Source organism: Neolamprologus brichardi, chromosome 22, assembly GCF_056152115.1.
Source record: "Neolamprologus brichardi isolate AB-2024 chromosome 22, ASM5615211v1, whole genome shotgun sequence".
Lineage (NCBI taxonomy): Eukaryota > Metazoa > Chordata > Actinopteri > Cichliformes > Cichlidae > Neolamprologus > Neolamprologus brichardi.
The window spans coordinates 12,901,826-12,918,647 of record NC_142124.1 but is presented as its reverse complement, the minus strand read 5'-3'; the positions used below and the strand labels follow the sequence as shown (position 1 = coordinate 12,918,647).

At 39.9% G+C, this 16,822-nt stretch overlaps 1 protein-coding gene across 2 annotated transcripts in view; it reads left to right on the top strand.

Annotated features, from left to right (window-relative positions):
* Window positions 1-245: 245 nt before the first annotated feature.
* The window catches only part of LOC102779055 (RNA binding motif, single stranded interacting protein), a 299,444-nt gene continuing 282,867 nt past the window's right edge, over window positions 246-16,822 (top strand). For both annotated transcript variants that reach the window (XM_035906432.2, XM_006788037.2), the window contains exons 1-2: window positions 246-514; window positions 3,529-3,717. In XM_035906432.2, the coding sequence (XP_035762325.1) occupies window positions 3,544-3,717 (174 nt within the window). In that variant the 5' untranslated portion in view covers window positions 246-514; window positions 3,529-3,543. The remainder of the gene's footprint in view (window positions 515-3,528; window positions 3,718-16,822) is intronic.

Below are 16,822 nucleotides of genomic sequence, written 5' to 3'. Positions count from 1 at the left end.
CTACGATTTCAAATGACTACATTTCTTATAAATAATAACAAAAAAATAACATTAACGTTTTAATCTTTTTTGCTACTTTTCAGTATGAAAAGCGGCCTGCTTTATAGCAACTTTTCTACGACAGCGATGTCAAACGTCAGCTCTCTCGGATATTTCGAGGTGTACCTGAAGGCAGCATTTTTGACACGGGCTCGGTGTAACCGGGAGGTGGGTTTGTTTGATGACAGCTTGCGGGGACACGCCCGCCGTGACAGCAGCAGCAGCTGAAGCGGCTTGTGTGGCTTTGACATCGTGCACAGCCTCCTGGGCTCGAGCTGAGCGTCTCAAAGCCTCGCGGCCAGCTTTTGACGGAATAACTTCTCATACAACTAAATGAAGCGGTTGCCTGTTGTTGTGCCCCAGACTGCTGTGGCTTTCCGCGTCAGAGCAACAACAGAGATGTAAAGCAATTTGCACTACCGCATCTTCCTCTTGATATGCTTCTGACATAACGAGGAGCCAAGAAGTGACAGAGGTATTTCGGCATTCTTTTGGAACTTGTTTGTGTTGGTGTGCCGCTGCCGTTACGCTGTTGAAGCCATTGTAATATCACAGGCACAGCGCTAGGAGCGACAACCCCCTCGGGAGGATGTTTGTGTCGCTTGAAGTCGGGACGACGTTAGAAAATGTTTGAGTTGCTCTGGTGTGCATTAAGTGAAACGTCCACTGTTAGCTGCAGCTTCATTTTTAGCTGTGAGCGTGAACGGAAGACCTAGCAGGCGAATTCACATTAGCAGCTGAAGAAGGAGAACTTTGAACACTGAATGTTGCTCTGACCTCGGGCCTCACCTGCTAGGTGCCAAACATAGAGAGACCTGCAAGAGGTGTATTCTTTGACACGCCACACGCTAAGATAATCTTTGCAGAGTTAGTCACTTCTAGTCCCATTTAGTGCTTTTGTAACCTTTTTGCATTATAAAAATTAAATGTTAATACTCGAGGAACATCTAAGTCACAAGGGTTCATTAACGGGGACCAACAGGTGAAGTTCACCTGTCTGTGTCTGTGCCAGTTTTCACTGGGCTGCAGTGTTAAAATGCTCAGTGAAAGGTCCTTCAGGACATGTATTTATGAGGCAGCTCATCTCAGTTGCGAGAACAACCAACTGACCTCATAACTTATTAATGGCCCCCAGAATGCAAAATGAAGCAACTCAGATGCTAAACATCGACCCGATGCTGATTTCAGATCTGTCCTTCAAACGAGGTCACTTGTCTTTACTTTGTTTGTCTTCTGCTTTATTGTTCGGGGACCTGGAAAAACAAGTCCTCACTACTGAGATGCTTCCTTGCATGCACCACACTGTTAAATGACTTTTTTTGTTCTAGATTATAAGGTTACAATTTAAAACATGTTGTTTGATCAGAATTTTTTTTTAAAACATCTGTTATTTATCCAGGTTATTTTTTTTAAGTGCTCTCAGTTTGACAAACACATACAGATGAGGAGACAATTATTAGTCCCCAAACTGAAAGTTTTTCTCAAAATCTTCCCAAATGCTTTTTAACAGAGTAAAGGATTTTCAACATCCTATTTCTAAAAATATTAGTTCACTTTAGATTTCCACACAATAACAGCATGATTTCTGGCTAAAAAAACCCACCCCAAATGACCAGGGTTATTAGCCCACTGAAAACTGACCTTTTTTTGAGCTGTGCAATTATGTGCTTTAACGTTGCCCAAAGCTTGTAAAATAAAATGAAAACTGAGGTCTATCTTCCAATTTACACACAGTATAAATACTTCAGCAACGGTTTGAGCTCACACCTGAGAAAGCCTCATGACAACAACAAAATAAATCAGTTAACTTGAGAAAAAGAGTTGTTGATGCTCACAAAGGATGAGATGGATATGCAAAGTTATGACACTGTTTCCAAGTGTCATCTACTGGAGTGAGAAGTATCATTAAAAAACTCAAAGAGAGCCACGGTGTACAGAACAAGCCCATCAGAGGTATGAAGAGAAAGATTTCAAAGAAGAAATCTAGTAAAGAAAACTAGTGTTTAATGATGTGTTTAGACTCCAGAACAACTGCCAAGATGTAAGTGAGTGACTTAACCAAGTCTGGAATTGTAGTCTGAATGAAGAAAATCACTTGAAATCTGCACAAGAGTGGACTGCAAGGGTGCAAATCAAGATAAACTCTGCTTTTGCAGAAGAGACATTTTTAAGACAAACTAAAGAAAGAGAAACATGGAATACACTGGAAGCACATTCTTCCAGTGTATAAAGGAGCTCTTTAGCCACAAAGACGCTTTAGTTTGGAGAAAGATGGGAGAAGTGTAAAACCCAAAGAATATTGTCCCCAGTCCCCACGGTGAAACACGGCGGTGGGAGTATTATGCTGTGGGATGCTTCAGTGCGTCTGGAACTGGGAATTTCATCAATGTGGGAGGAATCATGAAGAACAAAGGACGTGAAGATTCTGAAAGAAAACCTCAAGCAGCCAGCACCAAAACACAATAGCAACACAATACATACGTCAGCCCTGGTAAAGAACTACTTCCATAAGAGCAATGTGAATGCCATTGACTGCCCTGCACTATCTTGAATCCCATTAAGAATCTGTAGGGTGAACTGAAGAGGGAAGTCGATGCCAGAAGACCACAAATTTGGAGGAGCATGTGAAATTCACCAAAAAAGAATAGGCTCAGATCAGGAGACGTGTGTGAGACTTACCTAAAACTACAACAAATGACTGTGCGCTGTTTTCCAGCAGATAAGATACACAATTGACTATTAGCGTTGGGTGGGCTAATCACTTTGACTCTGGTAGTTTCAGGGTTTCATGGATTAAAGTGATCCATTACATTCAGAATAAAACTTTTATGCTTTGTTTAACAGCACTTGGGTAATTCCCTTTATAAAAATTACATTTTCACATGGGGACTAATAATATTGTGCAAAGTCAGAGGTTAGGTTAGGATACAGTGCAGTGCCATGGGAAGGATAGCAAATCATTTTGTGCTGTGATATAATCATTATTATTAAGTTTTAATTATTTCATTTGTAGCTGAGAGAATGGCAACCAGAGCCTGATGGGAATTTCCTTGACAGACCTTTTACTTGTTAACTATGACTGAGTGTCCTCAAATTTCCCAGTTAGTCATGCATGATACCCAAATCCTAAAGGCTAACTTACCTAAACAGACTCCAGCTTTAATGCCATTTAATATTAGTGATTACACCCGTGCCTTTATTGATGTGAAATGTCTAAATGTCTCCCTTGTTTATGAACATTTTAAAATGGGATTATATCTACCCCACAGTTGTGTTTCAGTGACATGACTTATAATGCAGAAAAGCTCGAACGACTTTTATAATAAATACTGGAAATCGATAGTGATGTCAGACTGAGATATGTCTCAGAATGCAAACACTGGTGAAGAGATTTTGTGAAAACAACCATAAATTGTAAGTCAGCCCAAGTGTTTCATTTATTCACTCTTTCCGTCATTATTTTCTGCATTCTCGTGCTACCATTAAAAGGCACTGCAGGGGAAGATGGAGGTCCAAAGTGGTGTTCAGCAGCCTGAGCCCTGCCCTCTGGGCTCTCCTCGGTCAGGGGCCGATCAGCAGAATGAAGTGGATGACAGACAGATGGATGCCGGTGGCAGGCCTTCCACTGACAACCACAGTAAGGATGCACAGCCAGCAACGCAGAAAGACGACAAAAAAGTGAGTTACAGGCTCCCACTGCTGCACATCTGCAGGCGCTGGGTCTGGGTGTGTCTGTACATGTGTGTGTTGAGTGATGAAATCCTGCCTGTCTGTTGAGCTATGTGGGAAATATCCTGTACTTTGAGTGTGTTTTATTTTCCAGTGCTTAAAAGCCAAGTTGCATTTTTTGCGAATACATTTTTTTAATGTTGTGGGGCGTTAGGAAGAGCACTATGGATATTGGCAGCTAGCAATATTAGCCTATCCTAGCTATTTGCTGATATATTGGTATCAGCAAGTAATTTTAATTTCTTGCCCTATAAAATTTAAATTTAGAGGAATAAAGAAGAGACAGGCGAAACACCCTTCAGCCAGGTTGCGAGTGTTGTACATTGTATTGTTTGCCCACCAGAGGGCGCTCTGCAGCTTACTTGTTTGCAACGCACGTGATTGGAACGCCACAAACACAATAGAGCGTTAGGCAGGCCATGAATGAATAATCATAACTTGTTGCAACATTATAACACGTTTATTTATAACCTACATTGTCATATTATATAAGTAATGGCTTCTTATAACAGCTTATAAGAAACATTTGGGAAACTTGCTCGTTTTGTGTGCCTGAAAGAATGAATATCGGCCAATATCTTATTTTTAAATCCCCTATTAATAGTATTGGTCTTAAAAACCCTATATCGGACCGTCTGTAGTGTTAAGCGTTGTCAGTCCTCAATCATGAGCTTTGACACTTCTCCAGTTCTGCAAGGACATGTTTGCAAAGCATTGTTGCTTCAAAACTATAGTTACTTTTGCTCTCATGCCTCAGTTGTTTTAAAGGGTCCAGTCAACGCAAAAATATCAAGCACCGCTGTGGTATGGACCTGTGGAACTGCCTATTACTTATCAAAACCCAAGTGGATTGTGCAGTTCCCTCATGCGAGCGCTCATTCTCAAACATATCAACCCTCTGCCATTTTGGAGCCCTCTGCACGTCCAAGACTGACAGTAAAATCCTCACTGGCTGTGCTCCATCTCAAGGATGTCAATCATGCTTCTCTGGCAGGAGCCAGAACCTCTTTCCGTCAATCAGCCCGAGAGGCTCTGCACGCCTCAGAGCAGAGAAGAGATAGAGGCAGAATAACCACAACAGATATCAAAAACATTCACTAGATGACTGGACTGACTGCTACTGGCAGCTCTGAATGGGTTGCTTGTCATGGCTTGCTGTATCAATTTTGAGTTCTTTGAGCAGAGTTTGAGCGTACAGTAATCGACATCACGCTTTAGGGTTTCCAACTTAGTGAGGTGAAAGGGCCTCTGAAGCATTAAACTAACATCAAAAACTCATAATCATATAATGCAGGTATTTTAGGTTGAGTTTCAGCTTGTTGTTACTGTAGCATTTAACTCTACTTAATATTAGGTATTAACCTGAAGGAAGTCTTTGCACTTATGTCTAAAATGTCTGCAGTTTAATGAGTTAGGGGATTTTTCTGCAGCTGTGATCAAATAAAGCAACTATTACTTCAGTACTTTTACTTTCACATTTAATGCTAGCGACCTCATTCTTGATGATCTACATATTTGATTTGGCGAATATGCCCTTCCTGATGCATCCATCTGGTTTGTGACTGACACTAGGACTACACTGGCTTGTGGACCTTTGTCTCATGGCAGGAAAGAGTACTACAAATGTGATATTTGCTTTGAGAGTGAAGGAGTTGCTGTGAGTCTTTGTGGACTAAGAGAAAGCATATAATAAAGTGATGATAAGAACTGTACTGCACGAGGAGTCAGGAGTAGCAGAGAAGTATGTAAGGGCAAGACAGTGGTGAGGTGTGCAGTAGGATTGACAGATGGGTTCAAGGTGGGGGTGGGATTACATCAGGGATCAGCTGTGAGCCCTTTCTTGTTTGCACCGGTGATGGACAGGTTGACAGATGAGATCAGGCAGGAGCCTCCGTGGACCATGATGCTCATAGACGACATCGTGATCTGTAGTGAGAGTGGGGAGGAGGTGGAAGAGAGGAGGAGGTATACTCTGGAGAGAAGAGGAATGAAAGTCAGTGGATACGTGTGTGGGAATGAGAGGGAGGGCAGTGGAACAGCTCAATTTATAAGGCAAGGCTGACATGGTTTGGACATGTGCAAGAGGAGGGATGGTGAATGTATTGGACAAAGGATGTTGAACATGGACCTGTGGAATAATGGAACTGTAACAAAAACACCCTTTGCTCATGGAGCTAGTTGCTTTGTTGCAGTTACTGCAGTCTGTGACAAATTCTTGTATAAGTTGTAATCGTGCAATAGTACTGTAGGATAACATACTTTGTGACCATGCAAACTTAGATTATGTTCGCTATCTGAATTCTTTCAGGTAGTTCACTAAAGTCTCTTATTACAGTCCTTTGACATACACATGAATACACACCCTCTATAAGACTGGATAGAAGATCTCCTGCCTTTGAGGTATTCAGCACAATAAGACCATCAGAATTTCCACACATACACTGGTCTAGCACCTGCAGTTGGTGTGAAGATTTCATTTTTCAAACCTCAACTTATGCCTTTTAAATCCAACATTGACTCGTCCATGTCTGCTTTTATTGTCTACTGATAAATCAAAACCTTTGTACAAATATCTTACATTAATGGCTGCAATGATAAATGTTGCCACCTTGGAAGGCTGAGTGCAGTCTGTTAATGTTGAACAGGGGCATTTGTCAGTGTTTAGCTGTTTGTGCTGCAGTGTGAAGCAATGGGGCATGAAGGCTTACATTTCAGAGAGCAGAGGTTTTCTAACAAGCTCACAGTGGCAACATTAAACATTAGTTTTTAATTTTACAATGGGTGTTACCACATAAGCAGACATTTAACCTTTTTCTAATTGAAGCAAGCAGAAGTGGGCATTTTTTTGTCCTTTTTAATTTTTTCCCCAATTCTCTGTTGTTAATTAGCAGAGTAGATAATTCTAATAAGTGGTGCACTTTCACAGAAACATCGCCTGGGGACCGCGAGTCCCAGCGACACTGGCCTGACCAACTGTTTGGCAAGCAGGCCACTGCGGCCGTGGATTTATCGATTCCTCTGGAGTGTTAATTCATCAAGGTGTCATCAGTGGAAATGGACCACTGCTCTGTCCTTGTTAAAGGGTGCTCGCCTCTCGCCTGCCCCGTTGTTTATTAGTGATACATCATACAGAATGAGGTGACACAGTTTGGCCTGTGGGCGCAGGCTTAGAGCTGCGGTGGCATATAAGGTCATCATGAGTTCAGTCAGCTGTTGCATAAAGGTTAAGGAAGTTAGGTGGCGAAAGTATATTTTCCCGTTTGAATCCCCAGACTGACCCTGTATTCCCAGGAATAAGAAAGTAAAGGTTTAACATTTGTTTCAACCTGATAAAATTAATCCCAAGCTTGTACTTTTAATGTTGCTTGCTAACTGTAGGCTGTTCTTTTTGAGCAGGCTTTTTTTCAAAAAGAGCATTTAAAATGTCTCACCAAATTTTTTTTCAGCTTGGTTGTTTTCTATTAACACCATGGTGTTAATTGACCAACCATAAACTGAGTTATAGGTTTAATAATATATAATTAGTATCCTGGATTTAACATTTGACCCCACTTGATTCACCGTTGATAATCAGTATCAGTGGATCAGAGACACCAGGATTCACTATTTTAATCTTGCCTCTGTACTATTATTACATGAATATTTTAGGGTGTTTGTTCATAACTAAACATTTCAGACTGAAAGGTAACTAACATAACATGCTACTTCTGCAGACAGCCCTTTGTTTGGCCCTTTGTTTGGACATTTGTGCACAGAAGAGACTCCAGCTGTTGTAAGGTGTCTTTCTGCTAAAGGTCAGCTGATGACCAGACAGTCAAAAGTCACAGCATCTGCTCCACCCTCGGCAGTGTGCCCAGATGTGTATGGAGTGAGTGATTAATGTAGGCAGTGTTCAGACCACAAATGCCTCTCTGAAATGGCCTGTCAGGAGGAACGAAAAATTAAAAACGCCCATGAAGAGCCTCTGACAAGAGAGAAAGAAAAGTCTCAGCTCAGCACCCAAGCATTTTGTAGAAGAAACACAAGTGTTGATTTATAATGTGCAGAATCTGATCGTGCACTTAACCCTAACGTGGTCCCGCACGGATATTTGCTGTGCCCTTACCCCTACGTTGATCCGTGACCTCTAAACGACCCTGAGGGATTCTTTCAGTTGCATCCCTCACCATGATGAATCGCCTTGTGCGTATTATCCTCCAATTAGCTCTGTTGAAATCTCAAAGCGTCAGCCCACCACTGCTGATGAGCACCAGTGCTGATTTGAAATATTGCACTAATTGGTGTCATAACAGCCTACTGACCTTTAGCTCATTAACTGCACTGGAAGCAAAAATAAGTCGGCAGTGCAAACCCTATGGCTGCTTGTAGGAGTTAGCTTGCTGAGCATGCAGGTTTTATAATTGTTCTCTACAGTTTTCTAAAGGGGCTGTCTACGTGAGTGTGTTAATGCCTGTACCTGTGTGCACTCTATTTTTTACGGACAGTTTATTTTATCTCTCATGAATGTAAAACCGACTGATCTATTCCTCCCTCGATGTGGTAATTTGTGTTTTCTTTCCATTAGAAATGAGTCACTGGGGAGTGAGCTTTTATGCGTGGAGTGGAACAGTCGTACCCGTGATTATTGCTGTTATATTTGATTACACAAATGACAAACATTCAGGAACAGAGGAAGCAAATTATGTTAAATTGCTTCGACTGAATTTGTGTGCTCTTTCAAATGAACAATCCGAAAATTAAAATCTGTGCAAATGTTACTGGGTCCAGATTTGAATGAATTTCATGTTTGCTAAACTGTAAAATCAACCTGAGCGAGCTCAAGTCGGGTAAGTGGAACTTTCTTGACTTTGCGATGACTTGTCCAGATGCTGTTGGTGCACTTGCTTAATTACTTCTTGCTCATCGTGATTATTAAGATAACTGTAAAAAAGCAGATGGCATCTCACCTTGCTAGGCAATGTGGCTTCAGCTGCAGTGCGAAAGCTTGGGATGTCTTCTGTTTATATATATTATTATCTGTGGTGCCTCTTAAATATTGAAGAGTATATTTAAAACAGCTTTATAAAATCATTTATTTGATTAACATTTAAGTTCAGCACGATCCAGTGAAAGGTGATATAATAGGTAATATATCAAAATGCAAAAAATATGTGAGGAAAGTAAAGTGAAAGTTTTTGTCTTCATCAGCTTTTGCTGGATTGAACTGAGTGCAGTGAGTTGAGCCAAATATGGACCGACATCCTGAGCACCACCTCCGCAACCCCCCTTCGTCCTCCACTCTACAGATTACCTTGGCGGTAGCTAGCGGGGCCCAGATAATTACCTTGTGTTATTTCTCCTCCCACACTTTGCTTTTGAACTTGTAGCTGCCTGGCTGCCTCAGCTCTAATAGCATCCCGGCATGCCATCGATCCCGCACCCTTCCTCCGGATATGGAGGGGTAGTGGAGGTGGGCTGATGGTTGTGGAGGGAGGAGGGCTAGTCTGTCCCAAACCTCTGCAGGTTTCCTAAAGTGCAGGTTAATCAAAATGCCAGCGTGCCTTATCATAGAAACAGCACAATGTGCAAATAGCTGTAATATGCACATTAAACAGCACATTACAATGTGCTCTTTGCGAGTGGATAAATTGAGAACTGGCACCTTGTCAAATACTAAACATTCACACATACAAATGGCTTCCAGTTTTTTTCCCCCCATGCAGCAAATTAAACCTGCTATAACTAAATGGCTTCCTGTGTGAAGACTGCAGTTATGGCAGTTCAAAGACCTCATAATAGTGACCTTTAAAAAGTCTTTACTGCTTTTCTTTCTTTCTTGCTGTTTTTTTTTATTATTTTGAGAAAATTAAAATCTGCTCAGCTGTGTCAGGAAAGTAAAATAAATTGGAAGAGTGGTAGCTATAATAGTTTTAGATATGGTGTGATGTTTTAATCCTTTGACAGCGCAAATATTCACTGCCACGCGCCAGAGCATTTCAAGGAAAGTGTCTTTAGAGACAGTCATTTTGCAGAGAGGTGAGTATGATGGCAGAGCATCTCAAGCAGATGTGGTAATCTCATTACTGTAATGCATCCCTAAGTATTATAGGAAGCTGTTTTTTTTTAAAGCTAATTTGATATATAAGTGTATTCAGAAAGCATTTTGTCTGTTATTCTTTGGAGAAAGAATAACATAAAAATAATGTTCAGATTGAATAATGAAATATTTGGTAATCCTTGTGTGTTCTGTTTCACGAGCAGACCTGTATCAAGATAGACAGGTTGACTTGTCAAACAAAGCTGTAACTAATAGCATCAGTAATAGCTGTAATTTTGGTTTACTGTCAGGTCTTTGGGAAGGTGCCTGCTGGCTTACTGTCATATTGGCACGGGTAGATGAAGCTTTTTTTTTTTTTTTATTGTTGCTTCTCCTCACACTTGTGAGTGTGTGTGTCTCTTTTCCAAAGATGTGAATATATAGAATATGCAGCTTCCAATTTTAATGGAAGGGCTTTCTAAAATAAATTATTAGACAGTAGAAATAGGTGTGAATAACTTGATGCTGGCTGAATTTTGTGTTTATGCAGTTCAGTGTCATACTTGAATAGAACATAAGGGTGCACAATTAATTGAATTTTAATCTCGATCACGATTTTGACTTCCCAAAATTAAATTAAGATGATCGAGTGATATTAAAAATGTGTCTTCCACCAGTAAGAACGCAAAGAAAAAGCAAATCAAGTTCTTTGTAAATCAGCACCTGACCATGTGCCTAGAGTACATGTGCCAATCAAAGCTGTTCTCTGCAACATACAGTTTAAAGTTTTCCTGACTAGTCTGGATGGCAAAATTCAAATGTTCGGCACAGCAGGGGGAAGGGGAAGCTCATCCCTTGAAGTGGGCTGTTTGAAAGTAGCTCAGATTTAAGGCAAGTGATGTTAACCAACAACAAATCATATGCTGAGAGTTGTGTAGAATTGCGTCTGCACCTCAACGCAACACAGCTGAGTTATTCAACTGCCTGGAAACACACCACAAAGTGCAGTATGATGAGTGCATAAGGCCAAGAAAAACAGTGCAAAGATCTCTAATGTGGACACGTCAAATGTTCAAAGTTATCTCGGACATCACATCAGCTCACAAAGACAAGTGAACTCACCAGTGCATCACATTCAGTTAGATCAAACACATATGTCCACTAAACACTGCAAGTAATGAAGACTTCTGTAAAATGGCCAGCATAGTGGACACAAGTTGCATCGTCCCCCCCCCAAGCAATTATTTTGCTTCGGTGGCAATAATTGCGCTGTATGCAAAACATTGCAGGGGAAATGTAGAGGGATTACACAGCTGTGGAGTACTTTTGAATTTTGTTTACATCCATCATGCAGGTACAGTGAAAACTGTATAATTTAGTTCTAGAAGATGGACTCTGCAAAGTTTTAATTAACAGGAATGTAGGACAATGCAGGTAAAAGCTGTCCTCTGATGATTTCATTTGGTGTTAATTTTTAGTACAATTTTTGGAGTTCTATGCATATTTCTTATTTTCCTTCTAAGAGATGCACCGAATTTAGGTGAATAAGAAGCCCATATTTTATTTTTACATTAACAATTCTACATGGGTCAAATGCAGCAGCACATGGCAGTGTTATATTACATGACACACCAATCAAATATTATTACTGATATTTAGATTTTTACTTTTATGACCAATAAAAATGTAGCCACTGAAAATGGCTTACATTTGATCATCACATATGAATTTTCTAACTCTCGTTGCTCATTTCTGGCTCTTTAAGTCCAGGCCATCTCTCCTGCATCAGAGACTTTAGTACTGGAAATTACAAAAAGAGAAAAGGTGTAACTTAGTGATATGTTCAAAACCAGAATTTAACCTCTGCAATGTATTCATCAGTACAACTCTAATGACGCACTCCTGCAACACTGCTTAAATTTCCAGCCTCAGTTTAGTATGGTACAGTATTCATATGAGCACCCGGTATAGAAAAACTGCATCACAGAGCTCTGCACGGGGAACCATTGTGCTAAAGCTGAATGATTCTAAATAAGGCAGAAAGAGATGTCACTTGAAAGAGGAAGTTAAAAGAGTCTAATCAAAAATTAAAAACTATCTGTCATCTGGTTTGATACACTTTTTTGATTCAGGCCCCCACAGTGAAAATTAAACTCTGTGTCTCTGTCAGGTGCGTTGAAGTAAATATATCTTCTATGGAGTGCCTAGAGCATAAGGTAATTGGGTTACCTCCTGGTTTGGTGACCAAGGTCATACTTTAGCCCATGAGCTCATGTATTAGGGACGGATGATCATTAGTGGAGAGTTGGAACGACATTGCCATTTGGTTTTTGAACTGTTTGCTCTATTTATAATGACTGTATGGATACTTGTTAACATCAGCTGACCAGGAATTGATGTATCTGAAGAAAATAGTGATACACATTTAAATGCAAATGGAATCTCTGCATGAATAGTAATAGATTTGCTTAGATAGCGCTTTTCAGGAAACTTTATAAGATGCTGTAATAACCCCGGTAACACTATACTTTAAACGGTAGGAAAAGCTTATCAGCGTGACTGGTATGCAGTCTAATGTGTTTTATGACGGCCCCTGGCTATTTGTAGACGTTATTTGTGTTCCTGCTTGCTATTTTAGTCTATTGGCTCTTTAATCTGTCATACAAAAGTACAGAGGCTGATCAAGCATGTCAAATGCGTATCATGCATTCATGTATCAAGATGCAACCTTTCTTAGCAGCTCTATTTATCTGTTATTGGTGTGTTTTGCTACTTTATTCAAAGCATATACTCTCAGTATAAACATAGACAACGCATGGACCTTCATGTGTTCACAGTGACAATCACACACACAGTGACACACTACCAGCAGATCACAGGCAACTTATTAGCTGCTGTCACAACACATTTGTCCCTCATCTGTTTGTGGGAGCTGTCGTGAGCAAAAGGTTGCTCTTTGCTGCAAAGTGGCAAAGTGAGGTCCTCGCTGTGTTTTGCATTCTCTCCTAATGGAAAGCGATGGCATGGGCCATGGCCCCCTCTCTCTGTGGCCCTGTGCAAACCAGGGTGATTTTTGCCTGAAAATAGCCCCGCTGTCAGCTCGCCTTAGTTGCCGGGGCAGTTAAAAGAGTCAGTTAAGGGGATCAGTGCTCGCTGGAGTGTGTAGCTCAGTGGCCATGACACATGGCTTTGTTGGGATCACTAGCTGCTCCTAATCCTCTTGACACAGATGACCAAAGTGTCACCAGTCATGACTCCAGTTTTGCTTGTCTTTAACTTCGTAACCAGTTGACCTTATACCTGTACACTTGCTAACAGCATGAACAGCTGTACTATCATATTATATATTTTTTCTAAGAATTTTTTAAACCATGAAATGCCTTAATAAAAACCCCGCTGCTGTTATAGATTTAGTTCATAATGAAATATTTGTTGGACGTGCAGCTTGAGTTACAGGCCGGCAATTTGGCATGCTAGCATAAGCACGAGAATGCCCCATTTAGAAGGCCATCTGGAAAATCCTTCGCTGTGATTAAAAAAACAAACAAACTGCCTCTTGCATTTTTTTTTATGAATTGTAGACCCCATGGATGTTTGCTGTGTGTCTGCCACACTTTAGCTGTGTAGAAGTATGCATGCTGTTAGTGGTTTGTGTCTGACTCAGTGTCAAGGCTGGAAACTGTTCATTCTGTGTTTGTGATGACTTGGCAGCAAAAGAAAGGTCAAGGAAGACTTGTGCAGAATTGCCAAATGTGCGAGATTAGCAGTAGTCAGTTCTGGCTTCCATAGGGTGAAATTCTCTGGAGTTTTTTTGTGTTGCTAGAAAATGTGTTTAGTATTGTCAAATGTGGCTATAAGCCAAAAAACCAAAACAAAACAGAGCATAGAGTAGGGTTTGGCGATCACTGCTTCAAGAATTAAAATAGGAATATTAGTTGATAGTATGTAGTTTGTTTTGTTGTTGTTTTATATCACAGAATAATCCTTTTGCAATATCAAGATAGAAGCTTCTGATGTGCAAATCACTTGCAGAAACCATCTTAAAGACGGAAAGAAAAAGATCAGTGTTTGCAAATTTAGTCTTAGATGATTTGATTTTTCTTTAAATGAAAAGCTAGTTACAGAGTATTCGCTCAGACTAAAAGAATAATGATATAAACCAGATGTTCGTATTAGATATATTAGTTAAACACTCTGTTTTCCATGTTTGTGCGAAAGTGTTTTGTTTTCTGTGTGTGAATTTCTGTTGCAAGGAAAAATCTAATTAAAAGTGTCTTAGAAAGGTGTTGGACTACCATTTGCTGCCAGAACAGCTTCATTGTGTATTGGCTATCTGTCCAAAACTTTGCATAGGTCTTTAACTGATTTGAAATTTGCTGACTACAAAGTCAATAGCACATGATTCAGATTATTGTGATATATTTAGTACCTAGCAGGACTGGTCTTGGGTTGAATCCGCCAGCTGGTTGGCATCTGCCTGTTCTCCCTGTGCTTGCATGGGTCCTCTCTGGGTACTCGAGCTTCCTCCCACAGTCCAAAGACATCTGCAGGGTTACGTTGATTAGCAATTCTAAGTTTGCTGCAGGTGGGACCCCCATTTACTGATAAACTCATACACCAGAAAAGGTGGGGGATGCTATCCCAGAAATGGCTGCTCCCATCACTTTAGAAATATTTCATTATAGAATCAAGGTGCACATTAACAACAACCTAGTAGTGATTTAGCAACCCTTTACTCTGGGAGGACAAGTGGGCACAAACAATGTCAGCAAAATGCAGCTTGCTATAGGGAGTTCAGTATGTGCAGGTAATTAATGTGTGTTTCTGCCATTTTCTAATACAAAATATATGCATAGGGATAACATAACGGACAAAACCTTTCCAAACAGTTGAACAGTGTAGGAAGAAATCAAGACTACTTATCCCTTTTTCATGTTACTTGTACAAACTGCTTGTGCTTTATATCTGTTTACTTGGTGCCTGGTTTTCCAGCTGAAAACTGGTCCAAGTAAGTGTTGAAATTTTCAGATTTAGAACTTAAACACAGCTGTGGATAAAATGTTAGTTATTTTTCAGAACACTGGGAATCATTTTGTAGTGTGTATATATTTCATTCATATTTATTTTTCTTAAAATTAGTGTCTACATGAATTTAATGCTTCAAAGAACAACAAAACTCTTTTACTGTCAAACCTTTCCCAAGTGTGAATGTGTATTCTTGTCACTGTTAGCTTGAAATGTCCGTACATAGACTAGTGGCTTTTCAGACCACCTTCAGGATGAGAGCGTTCACATGGGAAGATGACCTCAGCGCTGTTAAGTCCAGTCAAACAGATGCTACTCTGTTTGGTAGTGACACACATGCTAAAATATTTCCATTAGGACAATCTGTTTCTACTCAGAAATGTGTTTTGATTAATTATTATTATGGAGCACTTACATCAGTGTTTTCCAGTGTTTAGATGAGACTTGGCTTGCAGTCTTCATAACACCCTTCTCAAACATTTTAGTGAATACATATAATCCCAACCAAATGGAAAACAGAAAAAGAAATTAAAACATATAAAACTTTTTTTTCCAATTTCTGTTCTGTAATATCTGCTGTGCGCTGGAAAATTCCATATCTATGCTCTTTTACACATTAACAGAATTAACAGGAAGTAATGATAAGAAACAGGTAACTGTGCTTTTGCTTGGTGGTCTTGGTGCAACATTAGCTTTACTGACAACAGCCAGAGCCCAAATAAATGTATATAAATAAAAGAGACACATCAAAACAGCATTGACAATGTTTCTTCCTCTTAGGTGTGATATGAGAGATTTAAAACCACTGGATGTTGTACTAAAGTATAAACATCTCCAACCCAGACAGAAATGAACATCTGCCACATGTCTGACCACCCATAACACTTCACTAAAAGGAAAAAACAACCGTGCAGTTGCTATCATTTGCTCACCTTAGCCTTGGGGTATACAACGGCTGGATGAGATATGCTTCTGTAGGTTAACTGACATCGAGTCCACAATCATGATGAAACCATATATTTCTGTTTTGCTGCGCTCCTCTGCTCGCTGTGTCTGTTCAAACATGCACACAGGGTGATTGAGAAAACTGAGGAAAGCAGTAAAGCATGAAAATGTACTTACATAAGTGCACATACCGTATGTTTAAAAAACTAAGGAAGCTCTTAAATCACACATTGGATCTTAATGAATGAAAAGACCTGACTACACTAACATGCACACAAAGTTATCAAAACATAATATAGAGAAGCTCAGGTTACAGCACACACAGTTTGATGTCACAAATAGTTGTTGACTTTTATATTAAAGCTAGAGGGTGAATTATGCTCCAGAAGTTGTTCTTTTTTTATTTGTTGAAAATGGTTTTACGTCTACAGTCAATAAATCAACTGTTCTGATAATAAAAATAAAATGTTGTTTTCTGACCAAATGCAAAGATTGGATGGCGAACCAGCCTGCATGCCTGTCTGAATGTACACTGATTGCATATCAGATGGAAAGCTTCCAAAATACTAGATATAGACACAGATAGTGTTAACGAGCTAGTTGCCCGTGAATGGCAAACAAAAGCGTAGACATTAGATGTATAGTTTAGCCGATAACAGCTTTTGTTGTTTAAAACCTTATGGAGCAAAAAAGCAAGTAACTTTTTTTGTAACAAAATATCGATTTCTGCTGTCCCTGTATCGATACATTATTAGCAAACAAAATATCACGATACTACACAGTATTGATTTTTTCCCCCACCCCTAATGGTTACACTATTTTATTTTCTATAAATTATATTACTATGATGTTGCAGGTGGTCTGATGTTAACTTGTCCTCAGTGCTAAGGCCAATGGCATGCATAGTTGTATTGGGATTAGCAGAAAGAGTAATTTGTGCATTGCCAGGTAGTGTTTCTGAGTACATTGCAATGCTGATTCTATTGCAATAGGATAATGTGGTATGTAATTATTCTTATAGACACATAAGCACACAAAGAGCAGTTGTTCACACTTCACATTTCTGAC